The following is a 22,167-nucleotide window of genomic DNA, read 5'->3' as shown; positions in this document are numbered from 1 at the left end:
AAATGCCGGAATTGCTAACTGTCACATTTGTTTGTGTCCTCAGCCAAACTTTCAAACCATAGCTGGTGTCATAACTGATCAGATGGCACAATGGCAGCTTTAGATTAAACAGAAGCAGCTTCCTTGGCTGAAAAGAAGGATGGGAGGGTTTAATTCCACTTTAAAGGGGTTGTAAAGGTTCGTGTTTTTTCACCTTAATGCATTCTCCTAAGGGGTTATCTGATGCGGGGAGGAGCCGAGAGAGCCGCCGGGGGACCCCAGAAGAGCATGTTCGGGGCCACTCTGTGCAAAACAAGCTGCACAATGAAGGTAAGTATGTATATTTGTTATTTTAAAAAAAAAATTAACCTTTAGTGTCACTTTAAGGCTGATAGCAGATCGGCCTCTACAAATTCATCAGTGCCTATAAAAAAAGAGCAACTGAGCATGTGCAGAGCACTGTGAGATGGTGTATTACTGGATTTTAAATGGTATAGGCAGTTATTTTTAATGTTTTACATATTTTTAATGTTTTACATATTTTTAATGTTTTACATAGCTATACCTGCAAAAGAGGGCCAGCCTGAAGTCATCTACCAGGACTTAATTTTCTGACTAAAGTTATACTTTAAAATGTAATTAATCCCACATTATAAATAAACTCTCAAATAAATGGTATATTACATGCTGTTCATACTCACTTAGTCACTATGGGATTCGTTTTCTGTATTTTGCAAAAAATCTGGTTGATCCTGCTGCTCCCTAACCCCCCCTTCTGTTCATGTCCCCACTGCAGTTGGGGATTTTGCAGAGCCATGTTGGTAGCTACTGCTTTTCCCATCTAAGCAGCCCATGTAATTATAGAGTCACAAATGCGGGCATATACATAGTGGTAAATGACAGTCCACTCTCTCCCTCCTCCTCCATGCCCACTAACCAGCTAAACACAATGTGGACAGGATATTACATCTAAATTGATGGAGGCTTCATCTCCCTATTATTCTAAGGCACAGGCTGCATACCTCCCAACTTTTTGAGATGGGAATGAGGGACACCTATTACCAAAAATATGTAGGCATAGGACACACCCCTTGCCACGCACCCTTAAAGGAGAAGTATACAAAAAAAATTAGTTAAACCCACAAATACTTTTTTTAACCACTACTATTCCTTTACACTGGCTTTTGAAATTTACAAATGCAGCAGTTTAGAAATTGGATGAAAGGTTTAGCACTGAAAAACAATTTTGATATATAAAAAGTGCATTTTATATACAACTATATAGATTAGACCAAAATGAGGGACAAATCAGGCACAGTCCCTCCAAATCAGGAACAGTTGGGAGCTATGGGGCTGGAGGGGTGTGACACAGCCTGTGACTGGAAGAAATCCACACACACCATGTTATTGCCAAAAAATAATAAAGATTTGATTTCAAATATATATTTGTATAATCATCACTGTTTATTGATAATAATTATTTATTTTTACTCTGCATCCCAAAGGCTGTTTTTTTTTTTTTTTTTTTTTTTCGTTTTGAACATGTGACCAGCAGCAGAGGACTGGAAGCTCCTCCTGCTTATATTTCCCTGCAGACAGGCTGGGAGAGAGCTGGGTCATGTGACAGCAGAATATCGATTAGGAATAAGGTACTTAGATGTTTTATTTTTTTAAATAAAATAATTACAGTGCCGTTATCCACATACAGAAATAGAAGGAACAATGTAAATGAAACAGTGTGTGTTTAGTATCACTTTAAGCTTTGAATCTATATGGTCTGCCATGCACAGCTGCTCCAGATTCCAGCTGCTCCAGTCTTAGGCACCATTCACACTGGTGTGTAGCCAGTCTGCGAATCCCAGTGCCAAGAAGCTACCTCAAGCCGCAATCATTGCAGGTAATTGCTGGCTGTGCAAAGAGTTCCGTACAGCTGCAGGATGCAGCTTCCGATAGCCTGTCATTGCAGCGTACGATCACAGCTATCTGCATGAAATGTGTGAAAAAAGGCATGTCAAACTTGTGTTGCCATTCATTGTTAATGGCACCCCAAATGTGGCAAATAAACTATGCGTTTGTTATGTGTCAAATGTGGAAAAACACGCCGGTAAAAAACAGGCGAAGCAGAATGCTGAAATTTTGGGTTGTCCCCGGTACAGTTATAAGGGAAAATCTTTCAATGGAGTCACTAGTTCCTCTCACTTCCTATTATGGCTGTGGGACAGGAAGTGAAGGGATAACTCTCCAATTGGACACAGATGACAGGAAAAAAAAAAAAAAACTGACAGGGATTATAACCCTCCCTTACATTATGCAAAATAAATTAAAAAAAGTTAGTTACACCTTAACTCTCTTTGCATAAAGCCTTTTTTATAACATATTTTAAATTAGTTACATTTTTAATCTTATGGTCTTAAACCAGGGATGTATTTTAGGATTTTCTTATCAATCTCCATTGTGTGAGGATCTACTAAAAAATGTATACATACAGTATATGTTTAAAATGTATTTTTTTTCTTTATATATATCAGAGGTGCCCAACCGCTGGCCCGTGGGCCACATGTGGCCTGCGGCGCCCTCTAGCATCAGTGTGAGGAATGGAGCAGGCGCTGTTTGAAGCAGAGCCAATGCTTGATGTATAGTGCTGGCTCCTGTCACAGCCGGAGTGATACCAAATGTACTCCACCTGTGACATGAGCGATACAGGAAGCATCGACTCTGCTCTCTACTGCAGCCGCATGCTTCCTCTAGCGCTGGCTCCTGTCACACTGATGCTCGGGGATGGTGGGTCGGGAACCAGCCAGCAATATCCACCAACAGTATCACTCTATACCAGCAATACCCACCAACAGTACTTACCAGCAGTACCCACCAACAGTACTTACCAGCAGTACCCACAGACAGTACCAGCCAGCAGTACCCGCCAGCAGTACCAGCCAGCAGTATCTGCCAGCAGTACCAGCTAGCAGTATCTGCCAGCAGTACCAGCCAGCAGGACCAACCAGCAGTACCCACCAGCAGTACCAGCCAGCAGGACCTGTCAGCAGGAGCAGCCAGCAGGACCCACCAGCAGGACCCACCAACAGTACTCACCAGTAGTACCAGCCAGCAGGATCCACCAGCAGTACCCACCAGTAGAACCAGCCCACAGTACCAGCCAGCAGTACCCACCAGCAGTACCAGCCAGCATGACCCACCAACAGTACCCACCAGCAGTACCAGCCAGCAGTACCCACTAGTAGTACCAGCCCTGGAGGACAGCCAGCAGCAGCCACCAGCCATACATGCAGGAATCCTGAGGAAGAATTGAAGATTGAGGTCAGTTGAGGTGCAGGTAAACTGCAGTGCATCACTGTGAAAGCAACCTTAGGCCCCTTTCAAACTATTGGTCCGATCGGGTCCGCTAGTCTGTTTTTCAGATGGACCCAATTGGACCCTCCATTCACCTCTATAGAGCGGCAGATGTAAATGACTTATGTCCATTTACACCCGCCTATCTCCAATCCGATCCACTTAAAAAAACAGAAGGGAATCTGTCCCCTTCTGTCTGGGCAGATTGGAGGGCCCATAGAGAAGAGTGAGCTGTGTCCATGTCTGCTCTGCATATGCAGAATGTACACAGACCTGTCATCTGCCCGCTCCACTCATTGTGGCCCGTGACCGGTTACCAAGTCGCAAAAGTGGCCCTCGCTCCTCATAAGGTTGAACACCCCTGATATATATGTATGAAATGTATTTTTTTAATTTTTTTTCACGATGTGTACCACATCCTTATCACCCTACATACCAGGGGTCTCCGTTTTTTTTAATCATAATCATAAAGGGCTGGTTTACTGCCCCACAGGCTTGAGGGGGGCTGGACTGTGGCCAATTGGAGTAGAAAATACCCCAGCATAAGTGCCCTATCATTGGTTTTAACCCCTTCTCACCTGCGCCATAGCCAAAAGACAGCTACAGTACACTTCTCCAGTTCTAGGAGGGTATCTATGGATGCATGCCCCCTGGGGTGTACATCCGGTACACTCTGTTACCACTGTGTCTTTTCGACACAGCTGATCTCAGATCACTGTAAAGGGCTAATCACAATGGCCCTATACCATGTGTACAATCGCAGTTGGTCACCTGTAAACAGACTTGCCGGTCATCAGCATTCCTTTCCTCACATGCTGTCTCTGTGTGAGTAAAGGAGTGCCGATAACCAGCAAAGCTGACAGGGCACAGTGAGTACATTGTTTAAACTGAGAATCAGGACAGTGATCATCAGTGTCCTAATGATCAGTGTAGCCCCATCAGTGGAACCTCACCAGTGCGGCCTCATCAGTGCCAATCAGCGTAACTTATCAGTGCCCATCAGTGGAGCCTCACCAGTGCGGCCTCATCCGTGCCAATCAGCGTAACTTATCAGTGCCCATCAGTGGAGCCTCACCAGTGCAGCCTCATCAGTGCCAATCAGTGTAACTTATCAGTGCCCATCAGTGGAGCCTCACCAGTGCGGTCTCATCTGTGCAGCTTATCAGTGCAGCCTCATAAGTGCACACCAGTGAAGAAGAAAAATTATTTATTTGCAAAAATTTATAACAAAAACTAAGAAAAACTTTTTTTTCCCCAAAATGTTTGGTCTTTTTCCGTTTATTTAGCAAAAAATAAACACCCCAGTGGTGATTAAATACCACCAAAAGAGAGCTCTGTCTGTCTGTTGAGTTCTTTGTGGATGTGTTTTTACGATATTGTAAATTGAAAAGTATAACTATAATCCAGGCAGGCACTGGCACCCAATAATACAAAAGTAAACTGGTGGATCGTGCTCTCACGGTATTGCGCGTTATGGTGACTTTAGCAGTAAGCGATCTCTGGAAATTCTGTTCCAACTATTGCAAAGTGTCCTGAACTACACTTCCCACAATGCCAAGCGCTGCACAACCAGCCAAACACACAAGGGTTGTTGTTGGGAAGGGCTGTCTTTCAGATGCCTGCATATTCGATCTGTTTTTCGCAGCACGTTTATTTAATGACATGCCTTTTTGAGGTGCTCGGAATGTACATAGATTTTTATTTCAGTTTTGTCCGTATCATTTTAGGTAATTTTCCTTGACATTTCTAGGCTCACGTTGCAGGCATTGCTAATGACAGCCGGAAAGAGGAGTCAGGAAACCAGGCTGCCCGAGGACCCCGTTGCTGTGCGGCGGCTGTTGTATCAGAGTGCTGGTAGAAGACCGGGAGTGCTCTGTGTGGCCGATCGGGGATCGCTGGTGTCCGGCTGTACATTCCGCACCATGAGCTCGGTCGGTGTGATGTCTCCGGCCGCTGCGCCAACCACTGATTACTATGAAGAGGAAGATCTGGAGAGCGCCGAGGAGGAGGATGACCGGAGTTTCCGGGGCCGGGAGTCTGATGAGGGTGAGGGATGCTGCAGGCTTTGTTTACACTCTGCTCCGACAACATGTCAGAGGTGCGGGGAAGTGACGTCATGGACGGACTCCCCGCTGTCATGTGTTGGATCCCCCAGTGACCAGGCAGCTGTGTTCTCCTCCCCAACTTTCTCTGATGGGGTCAGACTCATTCTCTATGGGCAGCAAAAGGGGGGTGTCTGTGTCTTGTGCTGGTCTGAAAGTTGCACCCCCAGTGTCCCCCTCATAGAGATCCATGGGTTTCTGAACACTCCAACCTGAGCGCCACATTTGGCACATTTGGGGTGAAGCGGGTACCTGGTTTTGACAGGTACCTGCTTTCGGGTAAGATTGCAGCAGCGAGAAGATAGTGGGACCAATCACAAAGCACAGTAGGAAACTGTCTGTGAAGGCTTCATTGCCGGTTTCCCTTAAAGTGTTTGTAAAGCCACTTGTCATGTCTCTACAATTCCCTCTGTTAGACAATAACATGTGCCCCACTGTATGTCCTTTATTTACAAAAATAAATAAAAAAAAAAGTGATGTCGGCACCCCAGCGGATTCTTCAATCGGCTTTGGGTGCAGGCGCTGGCATCTTCACTTAAAGTGTTTGTAACCCTTAAAAAAATCCTGTTCCTTTAAAGCATTTTATAATGCACAATACTTGTGCTGTGTAATTTGTCCCCCTGTATCACGTAAAAAACAACCTGGCTGATCCTGCCAGTTTCTGTCCTCCCCCCTGTAAACTGACCACGTTTATCATGGCTGCTGAGTCCTGAAACCGTGGTCAGTTTACATACCTCCCCTCTCCCCCGATCCCCCTCCCTGCCTGTCAGCTCCATCCACTCCACGATCCTCCCCTCCTGCTGGTAAAATAGTAGTGTTATGGCTCTACAATCCTCTATGTTAAATAATAACGTGCCTCACTGTAAGTCCTTTATGTAAAAAAGCCTATATCTACCTTATTTCACATCGTCTCCTGGCACTTGCGTGATGACTCTGCTCTCTCTCCTCTCCCTGTCTGACAGATACAGTGGGAGGGGCCGAAAACTCCCGCTGACCTCAGCTAGGGAGGAGAGGAGAGAGCCGAGGAGGTACGTGAGTGCCTGGAAACGATCTGAAATAAGGTTGATATGGGCTTTTTTTTTTTTTTTTTAAATAAAGGACATACAGTGGGGCACATGTTATAATCTAACAGAGGGGATTGTAGAGACATAACACCTAATTATTTTACCAGCAGGAGGGGAGGATCGTGGAGTGGATGGAGCTGACAGGCAGGGAGGGGGATCTGGGGAGAGAGGAGGCATGCAAACTGACCACCGTTTCAGGACTCAGCAGCCATGATAAACCGTGGTCAGTTTACAGGGGGAGGGCAGAAACTGGCAGGATCAGCCAGGTTGTTTTAGGTGATACAGGGGGCCAAATTACACAGCACAAGCACTGTGCTGTATACAATGCTTTAAAGGAACAGGATCGATTTTTTTTTTTTTTTTTTTTTTTTTTTTTGCGTTACAAACACTTTAAGTGAAGATGCCAGCGCCTGCACCCAAAGCCGATTGAAGAATCGTCTGGGGTGCCGACATCGCTGGATCCCTGGACAGGTAAGTTCCCTAATATTAAAAGTCAGCATGTACAGTATTTGTAGCTGCTGACTTTTAATTTTTTTGGAGGAGACTGGAGCTCCTCTTTAAATGTATTAGCAGATTTAGGTAAACTAACAAATTAAAGCCAATCTCCAACTCACACTTGACTTTTTATAATCAGTTACAGCAAACAGTTTTTTTTGCAGACATCACATCTAAGAGGCCCTAGAGAATAAATTGGTGGGCTTTGCAGTTTTTATGTCGCACAGTATTTGTGCAGCAGTTTATCAAACACAAATATTTTGAAAAAAAAATACACTTTAATGCACACAAACACAATATAATACCCAATTTTTGGTAAAATATAAAAGATGATGTTACACTGAGTAAATAGATACCTAACATGTCACGCTTTAAAATTGTGCATGCTCGTAGAATGGCAACAAACTATGTAGTCATAGCTGACGATTAAAAAGGCTTTTACAGGTTACCAGTTTTTTGTTCACAGTGATACCTCACATGTGTGGTGCGATCAGCGTTTACATGTGTGTTCACCTTTGCGTGCGAGGACAGGGGAGCCTTACTTTTTTTAAATTTATTTATTTTTTTACACTGTTTCTTTTTTTTTTATCACGTTTTTTGCTGTCACAAAACATCCCTTGTGACAGCAATAGGCATGTGACAGGTCCTCTTTATGGAGAGATATGGGATTTATTAGACCCCAGCTGTCTCCTCTGCACTTACAAACATTTGATCACAGCAAGATCGGTGTGATCAGATCCTTTCCAAATTGAAAAATGGCACTGTTTACATTCGGGAAACCGTAAGTGAGGAATATGCTTCTCTCTTCCAGTTTCCTATACCATAGAACTCACAGGGGACCTTGGTCCACAACAAGCTCTGCGGTGAGCCAGCTTTTATTCTGGGCTCGCCTGTGGGGCGGGAGAGGCCCGGGGGGGGGGGGGGGGAGGGGGCCCTCCTGCCCCCTTTAAAAGCCATCTAGCAGCTAATTAGCCACTAGGATGACTTTTATTTAAAAGCCTGTTGCCCGCTGAGAAAAAAAAAACAATATCGGAATGATGCCTGTAGCTGCAAGCATCATCCTGGTTTCACCACTTGAATTCAAATGACGTACATGTATGTGATTTGGTGGTAAGTGGCTAATACCACTTTTAGCTACAACTATGAACAGATAGGGTTGTAAACCTGCTGCAATGTTTTGCTTTGGAGTAGGTGATAGTGTTGTCACTTTAAAGCCTGGCAGTGCTCCTGTACCGCTTTACTGCAGATTGCTTTTCAGAGGGGCATCAAGGGCTGCTGGTGATTTGAACAAGCCCTTTGGGATGTATTTATAAAATAATATGCATAACCATTTGTCCGGTGACTCTGCATGTACATTTGTTCTGTGCAAAATAAAAAATGTTCTTTTATGCTATTTTCTCTTCTAAATGAATGTTGTTTTTATGGACAAGAATAAAATACTACGTTATGGCCTATCGACTAAATGGAGCTGGGGAGCATAGGAAGTTGGTTACGTTTACTTTTTAATTCCTGCTGGTATTCTTTAGAATTGTTACATAATCATTGTATCTCTTGTTCTCCAGATGTGTGTATTTCCTATGCTCTTTAGCTCCATCTAGTGGAGCTGAGGAGCAGAACTCCAAAAACATGGTAATGATTAGAGGTGAGCTCAGGTGTTTTCCAAACTCCTCTCTAGTTGAACGTGTGCTTTTTCTCAGTTCAGAGGATGCCCAAGCTCATTTCCTATGATAATGTGTGTTACATAACTAATATACCAGCACTAGTGTGCTGCTCCGTGCTATAATTGTGCTGATCAGGCTCCAGATCCTCAGTGCTTATAGGCTGCCTGCGCAGATTGGTCTTATTCAGCACCTCTGATACCATAACTGACATCTCACTCCCTTTCAATTCTGTTCATAGTGATGGACCAATAAAACATATGATAGGGGGACAGGACTGCGCCTGACACCACTAGGAAGTCATGTAACTTGCTTGTAAATAAAGCTGCTCTCAGCTGTGTCACAAGTCGTTTTTGCCACGTTTCATAAAAAGTGAAATCAGTCCAGGAAATTTTGTTTGAAGGATAGATTTTTGACTATAAATAGACATTACGCTTGTTTTTCCATTAAGTTATAGCAAGGGATTCTACAGTCATAAATTTGGTGTAATCCAAATCTCCAGTAAAGGAGAAATTAACCATTAAAACTCATTTCATTCCTATACAGAACAGCCTGGTTTCCAGTGCCTAACCTCTCATTCATTCTCCCTGATATTTGCTGTATAGGATAATATGTGAAGATAATATAAAGCTAGATTTCATATAGTTGTTTTAGCACTATTTAAAAGTAACTTATGTATTTTTTTTTCTATATTATGATCAAAACCAAGTAATGGATCTGATTTTAAAGAAGTACAGCCAAAGTTCATTTGGCTGTACTTCTCCTGTGGATCATAGGATTGCAGTTTATTCTACACTCCTGTGATCCATTTTTAGGAGACAGCAGGCTGAAGCTCGCTGTCAGCTGTTGTCACAGAGACTGTCCAGGCTCAGGCAAGATCATGACCATATGGTGGGGATCCGCCCACATGCCTAAACCGGCACCCAGCTCAGCTTCTCAGCAAGCCGCTGAGAGCCTGAGCCGGCCACTTCTGCCCCCTCCACAGCTCAGTGCAGTGAACATGAAGAAAGGGCGGCAGAGCAGAGAGCTGGTGACTGACAGTCACCAGCTCTCTGCTCAGGGAACTCTGAGAATCGAGGAACCGGCAGTGTTTGATCGCTCGGTTCTCAGTCTTAGAACTGGCGAGGAACAGATGCAGTATCAGAGCGATGCTGCATCCACCTAGGTCGGTATGATTTAAAAAAAAAAAAAAAAAAAAAAAAAAAAAAAAAGAAACTTTCCCATACCTCTCTTTTTAAAGTGACCCTGTTATAAGGTGACCATTGTGCCCTCCGTCTAAAACAGGGGTAGGCAACCTCAGCCCTCCTACAAATCCCATCATGCCTCTGCCTTTAGGAGATATGCCTGTTATTGTTAGGGACTTGCAATGTCTCATGGGACTTGTAGTTTGAAAACAGCTGGAGAACCGAGGTTGCCTACCCCTGAAAACAAATGTTTCTTGGCTTTGTCCATGCCTTTTGAGTGACAGACCCTGAGCGAGCGTGATGTACAACGAGTGTCAGAATTCCTTAGCTCTATGCTTGTTCCAAGTCAGCGACTCCGGAAGCTTTGAAGCCAATGCATCTCCGAGATAGCCAGTCGACAAGCATTTTTGGAATGATCCACCATGACAGCCTCCATGATTCTCTAATGACAAGTTCTCTTTAAGATTGTAAAATCATAGAGAATCGAGAGTGATCAGGGCTTTTTTTTTTTTTTTTTTAACCTGATAAGAAGTCCTGTATACAGCCTTAACCTAAGATCCAGGTACCTGTGCCTGGGCTTTGCCAATAACGTTGATGCACTTTGTTGGACATGACAGGATCTAAGGTATTTTTATTTTTCTCTGTGTTGCAAACGGGTCGTTTACCTATTCATGCAGGGGACCCAGCGGGTGCTTCTGGCGATTAGCTGCGGGCAGCAGCCCTATTGAAAGCAATGGGAGCTTCCGGCAAAGACAGCTTCCACAGCTAACCGTCAATATTCTCATCGCACTTGTTCCTCTAAAACGCTTTAAGATATTGGGTATTGCAGCAATCACTGGCTGAAGACTGGATCTTCCATGGCACAGAGTAGATATTTGCCAGCACACCACGGATCTTTATCTACCTGGGTAGGTATGACTTCATAAGTCCGGCCAAAAAGTCAGTAAACAAAAAAAAAAAAAAAAAAAAGAGATCATAAGGATATGCACTAACTTATTGAAAGAAATTCAATGCCACACATTGCCACTCCCACGGCTCATCACACCTGACCATCTGTGACCAGGGCTAAAGGTTCGTAAGGTAATTGCTCAATGAGGGATTACATGCTAGTGGTCACAATTTGCTGTGATGTCTGTTAGCCTCTAATTGCTTTCAAATAGGCTGTTGCCTGTAGCTAATCGCCAGGAACACTAACTGGGTCTCTCATGTGTAATTGTTAATGGCCCTATTTGCAAATGTGAATGGGGCCTTAGAAAGATTTTCCCTCACTTCCTGTCTGAGGACGACCTTCTTACCAGACAGGAAATAAACAAATCTCTCCAGTGAAGCCTGTTAAACCTGATAGGAGCTCTAATCCTTCCCCACTCTACATAAAATTAAAAAAAAAAAAAAAAAAAAAAATTTGGGGTATAGATACACTGTAGTACATGTCTGACATTGTAACTATAGTATGTTCATTTATTGTGTTTTCTGAGATATAATAATTAATAAAAGAAAGACTATGTACAATTCGAAATGCCTGTTGATTTATATCTTGTGATTCAGTTTTGCAGTGACTAATTACATTTTTTTTTTTTTTTTACATTTTTGTGTCCTGTGAAGACACTGAAGATGCCAGTGAGACTGATCTGGCAAAGCATGACAATGTGGACTATGTGGAAATGAAAGAACAGTAAGTAATGGACTCCCAGTAATATGTCGCCCTTTTATTTATTTATTTATTTTTTTTTTGGATAGGACCAACACGGGAAGGATACATGTATGAAATGTATGCATTAGATGTAGGATGTATGTATTTTTGCGGTATATGCATCACAGTGAAGATGTCCGAAGGAGAAATATACTGTGATTTGTTTATGTTGTGTTTGGTGACAGGACATCTTTCAGAAAAGCAAGTAGTGCCACTACAGTAAGCCCTGGTTCACAACGGTTTGGCTTTGAAATCACACTCCTTCAGCACGATTTCTAAGCTGCACAGCAGTGCGATTTGCACTGCTGATTTAATTGCGGCTTGCGACTTAATTTAACAGAAGTCTGTGCAAGTCACAATGAATTTGGTAAAAAGTAGCGCAGGAACCGGTTTTATAATAGCTGCAACATGAGTCGCGGCAATATGAACAGTTCCATTGCCGGAAATTGGGTGCGACTTATCATGTGATTTTGAACTGCCAAATTGCATAACAAGTTGCACTTGTGTGAAGGGGGGGGGGGGGGGGGGCTTGGTGTACTCCATTGTATAGTTGAATCCCCATAAGTGCAATTTGCCTATGTTTAGCCTGAGCAAGAACTTTTCTTTCACATTTATTTTATTGGATTGCCAAGAAATGTTACAAGTGCACTAAAAACAAGGCATCGGAGCGTATGCATTATATGACAAATAGGGTGTCGAATACCACGGGGTAAATGGGGAAGAAAAATATGCACAAAATCAACTATAAATACAGAAAACATGTGCCACCAGTGAGTAAATGTAAGTGTGAGCAGTGGGAATATCTATTGAGATGTAGAATATAGTGCAAAATGTATAAAGTGGAGCCTCAAAATTTAGCTGTTGGGAGTGGAAGTTATTATGGTAGGCTCTGTAAGTAAGGAGTATGCTTTACCTCAATAAAGTTCAAAGTAGTCTCCAGAGTATGACTATGGTTTGTTGTGTGTAAAAAGACAAAGGTTAATATTTTTCTTCTTTGTCTGGTCAGGTCAGAGATTGGTCTGTTAGGTTAAGCCTAGACCTGACATTTACAAGTGTGTTATTTTTTTTTTTTCTTAAAGTGGTTGTAAATTCGTACATAAGTTGCACCTGTTTATTTGCAGTCTTCTCTTCTCCACATCCATTCAAAATCCAGGATTTATAAAGCTTGTCAGAAAAAAGGGGGTGGAGAGCTGAAGTTACACTCTGCGGAACTCAGTGTGGAGAGGTTTGAGAGCTGATTGGAGCAAACGGACACACCCCCTTTCACACACCACACAGGAACAGAGCTGGGGCTGTCACTTAGCTGGAGCTCCCTCCCTTGTCACAATTTTTTTTTTCTCTTGGTGTCAGGAAAACTTGTCAGAAGTGACTCATGCTGATAGCAGAGGAACAAAGCAGCAGACAGAAATCACACTAAAGGCTAACACGCATATCCCTCTATAGTACACACTATAGAGGGATATATTTTGTTCCTATTTAATGTCTGAGGTTTACAATCACTACATTTCCTGTCCCCAAGTGACTGTTTACTCGCTGCTCTGTACCGATGGAGAGAGTATTATTAGCAATCTTGGCTTTTGATTTGAACTACAAACATGTCTTTTTCTCTTCATTTCTGTTATGTGGTGCTGGATTAGAAGGATTTATAGCTTAGGCTCCGTTCACATCTAGGCGCCCCGGATCGTGGGCAGAATCGTGGCGTTTCTGCTCGTGATCCTGAATCACGGCAAATCGCAGGATGCCCTTGCGATTCCCGTCTCTTTCAATGGCACCCCGATCACGGCACGATTTTCCCGCAATTGCTGCCCAACGAATCATTGTAAAGTCGTGCAAACAGAATCGTGGAATGCCAGTCTTCCAAAAGAAGTTCTGCCTGTTCTCCCTGTGCCTGTGGTGGGTTTCCTCCGAGTACTCCTTGTTCCTGAGTACTCCTTGTTCCTCCCACATGCCAAAGACATGTTGGTAGGTTAATTGGTTCCTGTCTAAATTGGCCCTAGTATGTGTATGTTTGAATGTGAGTTAGGGACCTTAAATTGTAGCTCCTAGGGGGCAGGGACTGATGTGAATGTTAAAATATATACACACATACAGTGGCGGCCCATCCATTAGGGGTGCGTCTATGCGTCCGGCCCCCCTGATCTGCATGTTTTTTTTTTTTTATTTTATTGTTAGCACATGATTAGAGCCAGAGGCTCTAATAGGCTTCAAAAAAAGGGTGGGCTCGAGGCGCAGATCCCACCAGCCACCACTGTGTGTGTGTATGTATGTGTGTGTGTGTGTGTGTGTGTGTGTGTGTGTGTATATAATGTATGTACTTGTAATAAAAATAACAGAAATAAGGAAGTGAGCTGCCATCTATATAGGGGGAGGCCTGTGGATGTGATGTATCTAGACTTTGCAAAAGCATTCATTTACAAGCTGAGGTCTGCAGGCTTGGACCCATAGGGTTTGTGCTTGGGTAAGGAACTGGTTACAAGGACGGGTCCAAAGGGTAGTGATAAATAACATGTACTCAGACTGGTCTGGAGTGGTAATTACCCCAAGGCTCTGTCTTGGGACGAACTCTATTCAACATATTCATAAATGATATAGGGTATGGGATAACTAGGTCAGTCTTCGTTTTTGCGGATGACACAAAGATAAGCAGAGTAACAAACTCTCATCAGGCTATAGAAATTTTGCAGAATGACCTGAATAAAATAAAGGAGTGGGCAGACAAATTGCAAATTAGGTTTAATGTGGACAAATGTAAAGTAATGCACTTGGGGTCAACAAAACATAAATGAAAAATATTCACTAGGTGGAATACAGCTGGGAGAATCTCTCCCACAATTGGTGGTGGCTGCGGGGAGTATGGATATTTTCAAAAGACTCTTAGATATACGAAAGAACACAACATACAGAGATATGGGAAATCATTATAGACCAGTGGTTCTCAACTCCAGTCCTCAAGACCCACCAACAGGCCAGATTTTAAGTATTACCTTGGGGAGATGCAGACTAGAATACTGCAATCACTGAGCAGCAAATGATATCACCTGTGATGTATTTCAGTTATCTTGCAAACCTGGCCTGTTAGTGGGTCCTGAGGACAGGAGTTGAGAACCACTGTTATAGACACTGATACACATACACCTACGCAGGTTGAATTGGATGAACAACTGTCTTTTTTTCAGCCTTACGGACTATGTAACTATGTAAAAAAAAAAAAAAAAATGCTGTTTGTTCTTTTAGTTCAGCTCCTGGACCTACTCACGTTTTTGTTTGTTTTTTTTATTTGCACTTTAGTTCTATTGTAGTATGGAGCTGCATTCTTCTTTCACACTGGGGCGGGATGTGTGTCGGCGGTAAAACGCTGCTATTTTTAGCGGCGCTTTACCGCCGTTTTAGCGGTGGTATTTGCCCGCTAGCAGCCGACAAAGGGCTAAAAACCACACAAGGCACTTCTGCAGAGACGCTTTGCCGGCAGTATAGCCGCGGTGCCCCATTGATTTCAGTGGGCAGGAGCGGTGAAGGAGCTCCTTCACTGCTTCATAGATGCTGCTAGCAGGACTTTTTTCAGCGTCCTGCTAGTGCACCGCTCCAGTGTGAAAGCCCCGAGGCTTTCACACTGGATACACAGCAGCGGCTGTTTCAGGTCGGTTTGCAGGCGCTATTTTTAGCGCAAAAGTCCCTGCAAAACGACCCAGTGTGAAAGGGGTCTTAAAGTGTAGTTGTCTTTTAAAACCTGAGATACCATGAGAATGCAAATGTGGATCTCCTGTTTTGTAAGTACTAGTTGGCTTATGTATTCATATGTTAGAAAAGCAAAAAAAGGCCATGCTATAGTTTACATTTTGTTTCTGAAATATAGCTATATCAAAAAAATGTATCCTCTGTTTGACTTGGACCATATTGTGTCTTTTTAGAATGTATCAAGACAAATTGGCTTCTCTCAAAAGACAGCTGCAGCAACTTCAAGAAGGTAAGACATGTTTTCAAAGCTTTCATTTTTGGCTCAGTTGGAATGACGAGATTTGGCATTTAAGAAAACGAAGACATTTGTGCTTCTCAGTTCTTCATACTACATGACAGCCATTGATTTCGGTTTAAGTAGCTGTGTTGGTATGCCTTAACTTCTATGGTAATTTATACCAGTAGCCATGTAATGCTGATCGGTCAGACTAATAGAGTACAGAGACAGATACATTGTTGTCTATTAGGACCACTACTCCGTTCAGATCAGGCACAGGCTAGAAATATTTCAGGGTAAGAAATCACTGCTGTCTACATTGTCAGCAGCTAAGTGTATGCATTTGTTGTGATGTGTTCTTCGAAGTTGTCACAGATAATTTACTGTGGCCCATCTGTGATGTTTCATCCTGCATTATACATGCCCCGTGTTTAATCTGTTTCCTAGTAGTAGCCTTTTATACTTTATTGTGGTTGCTCTGGTACATTCAGTGATTTACTTCTGAGCTGCTGCTTTCAGCAGTTTGGGTTTGTTATCCTAAGGTACGGTTATTGGCATCCTACAAGGATGATGGGAAAAACTTAAACATCATAGGATTATTTTGACTTGCAGTTCTTACGCACAAAAAAAAAAAAAAAAAAATCAATTGCATCCTTATTCACATGCATTGTTTACATCTGCACTGTGGATTGTGTCACAGCTTAAAGGATTTTTTGGCCACAGCATACACTTTCATTTTATAACATCAGCATTGTAATAATACAAACCGTAGTTAAATTTGACAATCTAATATAAGATTACTTGAGAAGTCTCCTTTCATGTTGTGAGTTCTGTCTGTCTGCTGGCCATATCTTTCCACAACTTCCTGGATTCTCTGCATGCTTTGCAGCTTCTTCTCTGCTTTTTACATTTGATTTTTAAAGCTGAGCTCCAGGAACATTGAAACTTCCTTGCATTGGGGCTGCACCTGTACTGCAAGGGAGAAGGGAGCATGCAAGAGGACCAGGAAGTTCATAACTACTCAAATAGAAATGGAAAAGTAGATTTACTTACTGATCCTCTATTCCTGCAGGCTCCCTGGCACTCTAGGCAGGTCCCCACAGCATCTTCTCACCTTTTGCTTTGGAGGTCTAAGGTCCTAATGCCGTCAAGAACGATGCAGAGTTCATTGAGCTGCATTGCACTTGAGGACGTAGAAGGAGAGTTCACTGCATGGGGGAGGATGGGGTATGTAAAATTGCTTTTACCATCTATTAGACAAAATGAGTAGTTAAAGAGGAGGTCCGCCCAAAAAAAAATAAGAGCCAGCAGCTACACATACTGCAGCTGCTGGCTTTTAATAATAGGACACTTACCTATCCTGGAGTCCAGCGATGTCGGCATCGCAGCTGTTTCTTCCATCAGCTGTCAGGTGCTGCCACCGCTATTGCGGGTAAGGGAACCCGACAGTGTAGCCTTACGGCTTCATGCCGGGAACCCTACTGCGCATGCGTGAGGCCCCGCTCCTCTCTCCTACTGGCCTGGTGATAGGGGGAGGAGGAGGAAGGCCTGCGGTGACATAATGGACCGCGGCGCTGACTCCCAGGAGTGGGAACAGGATAGCTGTCAAAGACAGTTATCCTGTTCCCCCTCCCCCACTGAAAGGTGCCAATTGTGGCACCGGAGGGGGGAGAGGAGACAAATGAGCAGAATTTCCACTTTTGGGTGGAACTCCGCTTTAAAGCGGATCTTCACTGCATCTGAGCACCACAAAACAAAAACACTATTTAATTAAATTTTAATACTTAAAGCAAACTCCCCCATCCATCCATGTCTTCATGCTTTATTTTGCTGAGAAATCACTTTGAAAAACACCCCCTTGCGTTTTTGGTTGTGGCCATCTTGAGTAAGGGAAAATTATATTTACTTCCTGGATACCATCTGCCCTTCCATGCATGCAGGAGAGTGTGCTTAGCTGGGAAACCTCTCCAGAAGACACCTGGGATGTATGACATCATTTGTCTAGGCAAGAGACCAGGAAGTAACTAAAGAAATGTAAAGGCAAAAAAAAAAAGTTTTTTAAAGCGAGTAAATATGATATACTTTCCGATCTGTTTACTAATGCTAGCAGCATGAGGATTAAAAATAAATAAATCAATGTTCATTGGGAGAGTAAATTTCCACTTTAACTTTTGCAGTGTGGCTGCAGCCCCAAATCAAGGAAGAATGTTCAGGTCTCTTGGAGTTCAGCTTTAAAGACTACATATCCCATGGTACCTTGCTGCCTGCAAGCAGTGATTCCTGTACTGACTCCGCCTCCTGAAACTCCTCCTCTCAGCACCTCTATAGTTCAGAAGGCAGACTCTGTGAAATGTGTGACACAGCAGTGCCTTCTCACAGAGCATAGTGATTACCTGTCACAGAATTCATGGCAGTTAATGTGGGTTATTCACAAATGTCCAAGATTATTCAGCTTAATAGGAGTAGGCTAGAAATAACTCAAATTCAATGTGGAAGTAAATATGATTTTAAATTTTGACCATAAATACACTTTACCAAAGGACTACCTGCATCCAAACGAACAGCACAACACTGCTAGGATGAAATTTCAGAAAAACAAACTTTTGTGAAAAGAAAAAAGACGTGTGGTCGCTACTATACAGTGCATCCAGAAAGTATTCACAGTGCTTTAATTTTTGTTCCCCATTTTGTTATGTTACAGCCTTATTCCAAAATGGAATAAATTATTTTCCTCAAAATTCTACAAACAATACCCCACAATGACAATGTGAAAGAAGTTTGTTTGACGTCTTCTTGCAAATTTATTAAAAAAATAAAAAACGAAAAAATGACAAGTATTCAGAGCCTTTGCCATGACACTCAAAATTGAGCTCAGGTGCATCCTGTTTCCACTGATCATCCTTGAGATGTTTCTACAACTTGATTGGCGTCCACCTGTGGTAAATTCAGTTGACTGGACATTATTTGGAAAGGCACACACCTGTCTATATAAGGTCCCACAATTAACAGTGCATGTTAGAGCACAAACCAAGCCATGAAGTTCAAGGAATTGTCTGTAGACCTCTGAGACAGAATTGTATCGAGGCACAGATCTGGAGAAGGGTACAGAAAAATGTATGCAGCATTGAAGGTCCCAATGAGCACAGTGGCTTCAATCAACCATAAATGGAAGAAATTTGGAACCACCAGGACTCTTCCTAAAGTGGGTTGTCCGGCCAAACTGAGCGATCGGGAGAAGGGCCTTAGGAAGGTGACCAAGAACCCTGATGGTCACTCTGACAGAGCTCCAGCATTTCTCTATGGAGAGGGGAGAACCTTCCATCTGAAGGACTCTCAGACCATGAGAAACAAAATTCTCTGGTCTGATGGGACAAAGGTTGAACTGTTTGGCTTGAATGGCAAGCTTCATGTCTGGCGGAAACCATTCACTGCTCATCTCCTGGCCAATACCATCCCTACAATGAAGCATGGTGGTGGCAGCATTATGCTGTGGGAATGTTTTTCAGCGGCAGGAACTGGGAGACTAGTCAGGATCGAGGAAAGATGAATGCAGCATTGTAAAAAGACATCCTTGGTGAAAATCTGCTCCAGAGCGCTCTGGACCTCAGACTGGGGTGAAGGTTCTTCCCCAAAAGAAAAATGACCCTAAGCACACAGCCAAGATAACAAAGTGGCTATGGCACAACCCTGAATGTCCTTGAGTGGCCCAGACTTGAACCCGATTGAACATCTCTGGACAGATCTAAAAAATGGCTGTGCACCAACGCTTCCCATCCAACCTGATGGAGCGTGGGAGGTCATGCAAAGAAGAATGGTACAAACTGCCCAAAAGTAGGTGTACCATGCTTGTATGTAACATACGCAAAAAGACTTGAGGCTGTAATTGGTTGCAAAGGTGCTTCAACAAAGTATTAAGCAAAGGCTGTGTATACTTATGTACATGTTATTTTGTTTGCAAATTTATTAAAACTAAAAAAACAAAGATTTCAGACAAAATTTTTTTACTTTGTCATTTTGGGGTATTGTTTGTAGAATCTTGAGAAAAATAACAAATTTAATCCATTTTGGAATAAGGCTGTAACAACAATGTGGAAAAAGTGAAGTGCTGTGAATATGCTCCGAATGCACTGTACACTACTGACAGCTGAGCAGGGGTGATTTAGGAACACTCTACTCCCATGACATGGTGGCAAAAGGGAACATCTTGTGTTCTTTGTAAGTTTAGCCATAGGTGGACAGAAATTCAATTTTTTTTTAGGTAATCTGACTCAGAACTGTGTGACAGATGCTCTTCAGTTGCAAGGAAGGGGAGGAATCGGTGTTCATGTGTTATATTTGTGCATTGTCAGTGGTTGTGGGCACTGTCCTTTCTATGGCCCTCCACAATCCATTTTTTTTTCTGTCTTCCCTTATTTCCTTTCTTCACCTTTACCATACCCATCCCATGTAGTTTGTTATAATGATTTTATTTGTTCAGGTAAAGGCTGACATTCATGGAATATACTGTATACAACATCAGATATATAACAGTTTACTGCTAAAAATAGAATGGATGGCACAATTGTATTATTACATTTGCTAGTGTCCTGCATTGTGTGAGGGTTAGGCTGAGATGGTTCAAAAATCTTCAAAACTGTAATTTCTCATATAATGGTAATGGCAGTTAAAAATGTCTGTAAAACAGCTGTTGTCATACAAGGCTCAATTAATTTATTTTTCTAGTGATGAAAACTAGCACAGAATCGAATGATGTGAAAAAGGAAAAAGGCCAAGTTACACATTACAGTATGTCTATTCTTAGTTATAATGATCTGAGTGCAGTGAAATTTCTGCTTGACTTAATCGCAAAATGTAATAAGATTATACACGTTTGCTTGTTTCCAGACATGCCTCAAAGTTTTAACTCTTTAAATATTCTCTGTATAGTGTCATGCCGTTTTTTTTTTCCTATTTTAGAACGGTACTGTTTATTAGGCAACCATTTTACTATCCTTATAGAAAAATGCGACTTTACAATAAAAAAAACATTGTAATGTGCACAGTCGGCTTATGCTTTGAGTGTGTCAACAACCAGATTTTCTGTATATGCTCCTTTTTGTGTATTTTTGTTAGTAATTTCACGGTCATATTTTAACCACTTCAGCCCCGGGAGATTTGGCTGTAGAATGACCGGCCATTTTTTGCAATTCAGCACTGCGTCACTTTAACTGACAATTGTGCGGTCGTGCCATGCTGCACCCAAACAAAATTGACGTCCTTTTTTTATCCCCACAAATAGAGCTTTCTTTTGGTGGTATTTCATCACCTCTTTATTTTTTGCGCTATAAACAAAAAAAGTGCAACAATTTTGAAAAAAGCTAAATATTTTGTACTTTTTGCTATAATATTCCCCCCCCCCCTTTTTTTTTTTTTTTTCTTAAAAAGCAAATTTTTTCTCATTTTAGGCCGATATGTATTCTTCTACATATTTTTGGTAAAAAAATTGCAAAAGTTATAGCATCTACAAAATAGGGGATAGATTTATAGCATTTTTATTATTATAATTTTTTTTTTTTTTTTTTTACTAGTAATGGCGGTGATCTGCAAAATATTTTTATCGTGACTGCGACATTATGGAGGACACATCAGACAATTTTGAGACATTTTTGGGACCATTGGCATTTATACAGCGATCAGTTCTGTAAAAATGCATTGATTACTGTATAAATGTCACTGACAATGAAGGGGTTAACTATGTTCCCTGGGAGATGATTCCAACTTAAGGGGGAGGGGACAGACTAGAGGAAGTGATGGATCATGGTTCCTAACTAATAGGAACACGCGATCTGTCACTCCTGTCAGAACAGGGAAGTGTGTGTTTACACACACTCGTTCCTGTTCTGTGTCTCCTGCTCACGATCGCTTGTGGCCGGCGGTCATCGTGACCGTCGGCCATGAGCATCGGCGCGCGCCTGCTATCCCGTGCCCGCAAGCCGACGTATAGCTACGACGGTTCGTGGGATCATCCTGACCTGCCGCAGTATGACGGCGGCTGGTTGGCAAGTGGGTAAAGTTTTTGTTTTTTGTTTTTATTTTGGTTTTTCTTTCTTTCAAACATTGTTATACTTGCCTGCTCTGTGCAATGGTTTTGCACAGAGCAGCCCAGATCCTCGTCTTCTCAAAATTCTACAAACAATACCCCATAATGACAACATGAAAGAAGTTTGTTTAAAAAATTTGCAAATTTATTAAAAATAAACAAAAAAAATGACATGTACATAAGTATTCAGAACCTTTGCCATGACATTCAAAATTGAGCTCAGGTGCATCCTGTTTCCACTGATCATCCTTGAGTTGTTTCTACAACTTGATTAGAGTCCACCTGTTGTAAATTCAGTTGATTGGACATGATTTGGAAAGGCACATACCTGTCTATATAAGGTCCCACAGTTAACAGTACAGGCCAGAGCCCAAACCAAGCCATGAAGTCCAAGGAATTATCTGTAGACCTCCGAGACAGGATTGTATTGAGGCACAGATCTGGGGAAGGGTACAGAAATATTTCTGCAGCATTGAAGATCCCAATGAGCACAGTGGCCTCCATCATCTGTAAATGGAAAAAGCTTGGAACCACCAGGACTTTTCCTAGAGTGGGCCACCCGGCCAAACTAAGCGATCGGGTGAGAAAAGCCTTAGGGAGATGACCAAGAACACAA

At 42.4% G+C, this 22,167-nt stretch overlaps 1 protein-coding gene across 2 annotated transcripts in view; it reads left to right on the top strand.

The window, feature by feature from the left end:
* Positions 1-5,094: 5,094 nt before the first annotated feature.
* SUDS3 (SDS3 homolog, SIN3A corepressor complex component) overlaps positions 5,095-22,167 on the top strand; it is a 66,709-nt gene continuing 49,636 nt past the window's right edge. Inside the window, exons 1-4 of one of the 2 annotated variants that reach the window (XM_073625542.1) lie at positions 5,095-5,373; positions 11,433-11,502; positions 15,429-15,484; positions 20,195-20,257. In XM_073625542.1, the coding sequence (XP_073481643.1) occupies positions 5,100-5,373; positions 11,433-11,502; positions 15,429-15,484; positions 20,195-20,257 (463 nt within the window). In that variant the 5' untranslated portion in view covers positions 5,095-5,099. The remainder of the gene's footprint in view (positions 5,374-11,432; positions 11,503-15,428; positions 15,485-20,194; positions 20,258-22,167) is intronic. The other variant, XM_073625550.1, reaches the window with a different exon arrangement.

This window comes from Aquarana catesbeiana, linkage group LG01 (genome assembly GCF_042186555.1).
Source record: "Aquarana catesbeiana isolate 2022-GZ linkage group LG01, ASM4218655v1, whole genome shotgun sequence".
NCBI classification, from domain to species: domain Eukaryota; kingdom Metazoa; phylum Chordata; class Amphibia; order Anura; family Ranidae; genus Aquarana; species Aquarana catesbeiana.
The sequence above is the reverse complement of the archived record's forward strand: the minus strand, read 5'-3'. Positions and strand labels throughout refer to the sequence as shown.